Raw genomic sequence first — 7,160 nt, forward strand, 5'->3', positions numbered from 1 at the left:
AGAGTTTAAATGCCAAGTGGGAAACACAGCAACGCTTCATCGGAGGCTGCACTGATGATGTTACCCAGCAAGGTATTGAAACGTCTGCGAAAAAACAACGAACCAGCTTGGCGAGCCAACCAATTACAGCATCTTGGGACGTTTGTCCACAGATCCCTGAAGGTGGTGGGACAGATTAATAGGGAATTTTGCCTTCATCAGTTGAAGTGTAGTTTATAAGAACGGGGAGGTTATGCTAGAGCTGTACAGAACTTTAGTTAGGCCACAGCTGAAGTACTGTGTGCGGTCCTGGTCACCACACCATAGGAAGGATGTGCCAGCACTGGAGGAAATTCCCCAGGACGTTGCCTGGGATGGAGCATTGACGATGAGGGGCTGGATAAGCTCGGGCTGTTTTCCTTGGAGCAGGGAAGGCTGAAGGAGGACTTGACAGAGCTGTATGCGATTATGAGGGACATAGACAGAGTGGGTAGAAAACAGCTGTTCTCCTTAGTCAAAGGGTCAGGAAAAAGGGGGGGCATAACTTTACAATGAAAGGCAAGAGGTTTAGAGACTATTTGAGGAAGAACGTTTTCACCCAGAGAGTGGTGAGGGTCTGGAATGCACTGCCTGGGAGTGACATCTCACAACATTTAAAAAGTATTTTATTAGAAAGAGTACTCTAAAAATTGTCAGAGCAGTTCAAGACTATGGGCCTAGTGCAGGAAAGTGTGGCTTGTATTTTGGACAATCCAGACTCAAAGAGCCGAATGGCCTCTTCTGTTCTCTCTGATTCTACAATAAACACTGTTTAAACAGGGCAATTCTTCACATCTGATACCAGACAACTGTTAAAGCAAAGCCCTGCTAGGAAGGGTCCTTGATCAGACAAACAGCAGAAAGACTGCAGCCCTAACCCTTAACACACTTAGGACCCCAGAGTCTCGCCTCTTCCATCCTGCAGTTAAATCATTTTTAGAAGTCAACTGTGTACCTGTTCTTAGAGGTCACATGAGCATCATGAAACAGGAAATGTTTCAGCGTGCCTTCAGTGTCACAGGGTCAGAAATCCTGGGACTCGCTGCCAAAGGGCACTGAGTGTGTCCCTACAGTCCACAGCATTCAGTGGTTCATGAGCAATCGCATTCTCAAACAGCAGGTCCAAAAGGGTAATAAATGGCTGAACCCAACCAGTGACATTCACATCCAGCAAATAAATAAAAGCCAACCAACTAGAGAAGAAATACAAAGTCTGTGGATAGCTATGGCACTGGAAGAGATTATAGAGCTAATGACTGGTCAGTTTTGAATTAGAAATAAAGGATGGGTTTTCTAAAATGTGGATTTGGGGAACTAGAGAGAGCCAGCGCAGGTCACTGCAGGTCGGAGAGAGCTAGCGTGGGTCAATGAGCACCAGAACAGGTCAGTGAGGGCCTGTGACGGCAGGGTTGTTAGGTGAAAAGGATGGCAACTTTTCGGTGACCTTCAGTTTATGGAGGTAGAATGAGAGAGACCTATTTGTAAAAGTCAAATCTCTACGTAACAGTGGCTTGGATGGGGATTTCAGCAGTTGATGAGCTGGAGCAGGGATGGAAACTTGCAGCGTCCGCAGTGGCACAGGAATGTAATCAGAAACTCATCTCACAGTCTCGTCATGTTGTTGGGGAGAGGGATAGAGTGTATAACGGACAACCAGAGACTGTGCCTGGGACCAAATACAATTGTTTCAAACTCGACAATGTTCAGTGTTCTGCTCAGTGAGTACTGTCTGTCAGACTGCAGTCTGGTAATTTCAGGCACAGTGATGGGCTCTAGTAAAATGACCGCAAGGTAAAATTGACTGAACATTCCAATATTTATACCCTTTTCAATATCTATTTTCAAATCATTCTTGTCCTAAATTTACATACATAAATATATATTTTTGCCTTCTGTGATGTTATAGTTAAACTTTGTAGATATTTTCACTGCTCATCTCCACATATTGACATCCAGCCGATCCTGCATTATGTTAAATCATGATCAATACCTGCAAACAGCAGTGAATCAGACGGAAACTGCTCAAAACCAGACTGGACAGCAAATAGGCCACAGACACCCATTTGAACCATCGTAAAACAATGAGCTACAAATTACACTGCAATGTATTAAAATAAGCAAATATTATGCGACATTTCTCAGTTATTGAGGTGGAAGTATGTAGCAAGGCACCATTAAAGGTCAGTGCCTGCCCTAGCTGATTGAAAGGATTCTCCAAGTCATCTATTACTCTCGATGACAGTCCTGCAATTTCATTATTTCATTTTCATGCTCTCTGAAAGTAAATGTGCAAAAGGCAGAGCATTCAGTCTCTTCCAGCAGATAAAACTATGTAAGTCTACTCCTAACTTGACAAAAAACTGCTTAAAAAAATGTCAGCAGCCTGTATGCATTCAATCTGTTGAGGTTTTGAATCAAAGTGAGCATTCAAGCAAACTTATTTTTTGAATCAGCTTTTTCGGATAGATCACAAAATATATTGTGGGCAGGTGGAGCTTGAGCTTTTGGCCCAGAGGTGGGGATACCACAAATGTGCTGTGAGAGCCGTTCTCACAACCTAATACACTTTGGCTTTCAGACCTGTTGTGTATACTAAATTACTCTTTAAAAGACACTGTTTCTAGGTCGAAGATCTCTGAACACATCTTAATTCCTTAAGTTAAAATCAATAGTCACCAGTGAACCAGATAGTTATGGCACATTCAGTGCAAAGAATTACTTAAACAAAAACAGCAAAGCTTTGAATCTTCTTCATTATGATTAACAGATGACTCTAGTTTGTAGTTATAGATGTTGTTGTGACTGATTTATCATAATATTGAATCCTGCACCCTGTTTGTTCCCTAGTGCATTTATATAGTACAAACTGCCTACAAGGCATTTAAGACAACACTTTACACTGTACCTCACTCCACATGAGAATAATAAATCAAATCAAAATTATTACACACAGGCACAAAATTAACATGGAACAATCTATTCAAACATTCTCATCAGTCTCGTGAAGTGGACCTCTCTAAAGCGATAAACCAAGCTGCTGTTTGTGATATAAACACAGGATTGAGGAAATAGCTGCGTGCTCATCATTTCACCCCCAACATTTCTCTCTCTCAGCCCTTCTATTCTCTGACAGAGCTTAGGCTTTAGAAACCCAAAGTTGGTTTTTGCCAATTTCAAGTTAGTTGCACAACATTTGTGATGTTCTGTGCCCTGCACCTTGACCCTACTTCCTTATTAAGCCACTTTGTTTTTGGATTAGGAATATTCCACGGCACAACATCGTTGGCCGAAGGGCCTGTACTGTGCTGTGCTTTTCTATGTAAAAAAAATCTGAGTAGATAACAAGACTCACGGATAACAGGAAAGGTTAGGCCAGCAGAAGGTGTGTTCCCTTCTCTCTACTCAAATTAGCTCAGTATTATTTCACAGCTAGATCACACAGTCCCTTCAAATCTGTGGAATTGAAAAGGAAACTTGCTCACCTGGTGACACAGAATGGTTTGCTGCACCAATCTTGCATACCCATCCAATCGAACACCTGAGTTGCTCCGGCTCCTCATTCTGCTCAGTAACGTTGGCTGCTATCCAACAGCGGTGACCAGCTGTTACCAGTGTTGTCCAGTCCAACCAGCAGTTACCAATGTTAACCAGCAAGTACCAGTATTGCTCAATTGTTGACCAGCAGTTACCAGCACAGATCTGTAGTAACCATTGTTAAATAGAAGTAACAGCATTCACTAATAATGAGTTGACCAGCAGTTAACTGCATTGACCAGCAGTAACCAGTGTAGGTTACCAGCACCCACGAGCAGCTTGACCAGTAGTAACCATTGTTAATCAGCAGTAACAGCGTTGACCAGCAGTAACCAGTGTTGACCATTGGCCAGCAGGTTTTGGGAGAGCGTGGTGCCTCTGTTCAAAATCTTCCTCCTGTGCTGTCAGGGGAACCTGGTCAAGCAACGTTTACGGTCTCACACACACACACACAGATAGATAGACAGGGACAAATTATTACTTGTTTCCAAGCATTCTCACTGTTCACTGACTAGATAGCTGGAGCCAAGCTGACCAGGCAAAGAAATACTGTGCTGCTAAGTGACCCACAAACCTACCTCCCGACAACTCCCTATCTCAGTGATTCCTTCCACATTGTGTTACTCTGTATAGTACAGGCCGGTCGGGCACTCACTGCCCAGAGGGACACCCAGTTACTGCCCAGCACCCACCCAGGCTGGTCAGTTCCCCCATGGAGGGCAGGGACAATCCCCGCCGGTGCCACACTGCGACATTTTCCGGGCTGCCTGAGTTTATTCTGAGGGATCACATTCCCGGAGTCGCTGCTTTGAAGCTATCCCCGTGCAGTAACATTGTATCCGGGCCCTGAGTGCGTCTCTCTCAGTTCCGCATCAATGTAACAGCGGCGAAGGGGGTTGGAACAGCGGGTCCTGAGCACTATGTAACAACGAGAAGGCAGCCCTCCCCTCGCCCTCAGGCTGCCTCACACTGCCTCTGTTGGCAGCCTGCTAGGCTCCGAGCCTCCCACTGTATGAACGCTACACCCCGGCCACTTTCCTACAGCCTGTGCTGCAAGCCGAGTCGTTGCATTCCACTTCACTTCCAGGACCTTCAGGGGGCTTGTGTTAAACACTGAGCCCAAGCATAGAGGAACGCAGCGCCTGACCGTCCCTGGCCTATTGCAAATGTAATCTCGAATAGCAGCGATTTCTCAGGGCTGCTGGAGGGTCCTCATTATCTCCTTTTTATTTCACTTCAAAAATAGACTACTTCATTTACATTTTAATAAATCTTTATATGCGTACATAGTCATGAGGGCCCCACGGATTGGTCTTTTCTCTGGGGTAGGGGAGTCCAAAACATAGGTTCAAGGTGGGAGGGGAAAGATTTAGAAAGGGGATCTAAGGGGTAAGGTTTTCCACACGGCGGGTGGTGCGTGTATGGAATGAGCTGCCAGAGGAAGTGGTGGAGGCTGGTACAGTTACAGCATTTAAAAGGTACTCAGATGGGTATATTAACAGGAAGAGTTTAGACAGATAAAAAAGTGTGGGGCTGGATGAACACAGCAGGTCAAGCAGCATCTTAAGAGCACAAAATCCAACGTTTCGGGCCTATACCCTTCATCAGAAAAGGGGGAGGGGGAGAAGGTTTTGAAACAAATAGGGAGAGAGGGGTAGGTGGATTGAAGGTGGATCAAGGAGAAGATAGGTGGAGAGGAGACAGACAAGTTAACCAGGCGGGGATGGAGCCCTAAAACGTCAGCTTTTGTGCTCCTAAGATGCTGCTTGGCCTGCTATGTTCATCCAGCTCTACACTTTGGTATCTCGGATTCTCCAACATCTACAGTTTCCATTATCTCTGATAGGGTTTAGAGGGATATGAACTAAATGCGGAAATATGGGACTAAATTAATTTAGGATATCTGGTCGGCATGGATAAGTTGGATCAAAGGATTTGTTCCCAGGCTGTACAGCTCTATGACTGCAGCTACTGGAGCAGTTCAATTCTATACAGTCTTTACATCTTAAAACAAACAAACCAAAGGCATTTCTTAATTATTAAAGATTATATTTACATATGATTGTGGTACCGTGAGAGTCTGATAACCGAATGGACCCCATTTAAGTTTGGGACAAAGACCTCAGACAGTGGTCTTTCCTCACTGTCCCCCAGCTTTAGTGGTCCCTCAGCATGTTGTCATGGACCTTGGGATCTGCCAGCCTGCAACACTCAGTCAGGGTCAACTCCTTCTTCTGGAAGACCAACAGGTTTCAATCAGACCAAAGAGCACCTTTCACTGAGTTGATAGCTCCCCATGTTCAGTCGATGTTTGTCTCACTGTGCATCCCGGGGAACAGACCGTAGGGCACAGGGTCCCACATCATGGAGCTGCTGGGGATGAACCTCGTTACAAACCACTGCACCTTTCTCCAGACTTCCTTTGCCAAAGCACGTTCCAGCAGGAGATATGTGACAGTCTCAACACCCACTCCCCATTCCCCACCCACAGCTACATCAGGGACAGCCTGTGGTGATGCAGAGAGTGTGGGGACATGTGGAAGATCTCACAGGTAGGACGGTTCTCCCCATCAGCCCAGTGATGCCTTGGTGCTTGTTGGAAAGGTCCCTCTCACCGCGCAAAGTGTGGCATTCTCACGACCTTCCTGGGTAGCACCCGGGAGCACCGTGCTTTCAAGGCATGATACACACACCGAGTTTACTGTTACACTTGCACCTATAACCCACTGAGAAAGAGCAAAGATCCAATCTACAGCGGGAAACATTGCGTATAAGGCCCAATCTCCTTTTTGTTTCCCTGAGGCTTGTACATTGTCTTTTATCCAAATAACCCTGCTGATCCCTTCTGATTGACTCCAATCTCATCCACCACATTTCCTGACAGTACATTCTTGATCCTAACTGCTTGTTGTGTGAAAACCATTTTCCTCACATCTCCAATACTTCTTTTGCACATCAATTTAAGTCCATCTCCACTGTATTTTTCTTTCTTTAACAGGCAGAAACAACTTTTCAATATTTACTTTATCCAGTCCGATCATGATTTGAAAAAACTCCATCAAAGCTGCTCTCAGCTTCCTCTCTCCGAGGAGAACACTCCCAACTTGTTCAACCTGTCCTCATCACTGAAGGTTCGCAATCCTGGAGTCGTTCTTAAACCACTGCTGCACTCTCCATCTCCAATGTGTTCACATGTTTCCGATAATGGGGCTGTCACCAAGTTACACAATACTCCAGCTGGGCTCTAACTGGTGTCTGATACTGGGACAGCAGGCAATGTCCTATCATGGGCTACCATTGGCTCACAGACCTTCATAAACTACAAAATCAAGAGGAGAAAAATAAAAAGTAGCTGTTTTATCTGCTGCCGCACTTAGATCGACATCCACCGAGCCCATTGCCTCCATGTCTTTTACTGGAGGCCATTCTCGCAAGAGCAGCTCATTAGCACAAAACCAACTCTCCAGACTTTTATGAGATAGAAATTGCACCACACCATCTGCAAGGGGGGCATTGAAACACAGAGCCAGAAATACCCTCCTGTGATACAAGCACAGCATCATTGTGAAGCTGACTTCCCAGTCCAAATCACAATGCAAAACTCACAG

General features: G+C 45.2%; 1 protein-coding gene across 2 annotated transcripts in view; it reads right to left on the reverse strand.

The window, feature by feature from the left end:
• Positions 1 to 4,742, reverse strand: part of LOC125457171 (phosphorylase b kinase regulatory subunit alpha, liver isoform-like) — a 109,674-nt gene extending 104,932 nt beyond the window's left edge. The window contains exon 1 of one of the 2 annotated variants that reach the window (XM_059650494.1): positions 3,501 to 4,742. In XM_059650494.1, coding sequence (XP_059506477.1) covers positions 3,501 to 3,578 — 78 coding nt within the window. In that variant the 5' untranslated portion in view covers positions 3,579 to 4,742. The remainder of the gene's footprint in view (positions 1 to 3,500) is intronic. The other variant, XM_048541025.2, reaches the window with a different exon arrangement.
• Between the last annotated feature and the right edge of the window lie 2,418 nt (positions 4,743 to 7,160).

Source organism: Stegostoma tigrinum, chromosome 12 (assembly GCF_030684315.1).
Source record: "Stegostoma tigrinum isolate sSteTig4 chromosome 12, sSteTig4.hap1, whole genome shotgun sequence".
In the NCBI taxonomy this organism is placed as follows: domain Eukaryota; kingdom Metazoa; phylum Chordata; class Chondrichthyes; order Orectolobiformes; family Stegostomatidae; genus Stegostoma; species Stegostoma tigrinum.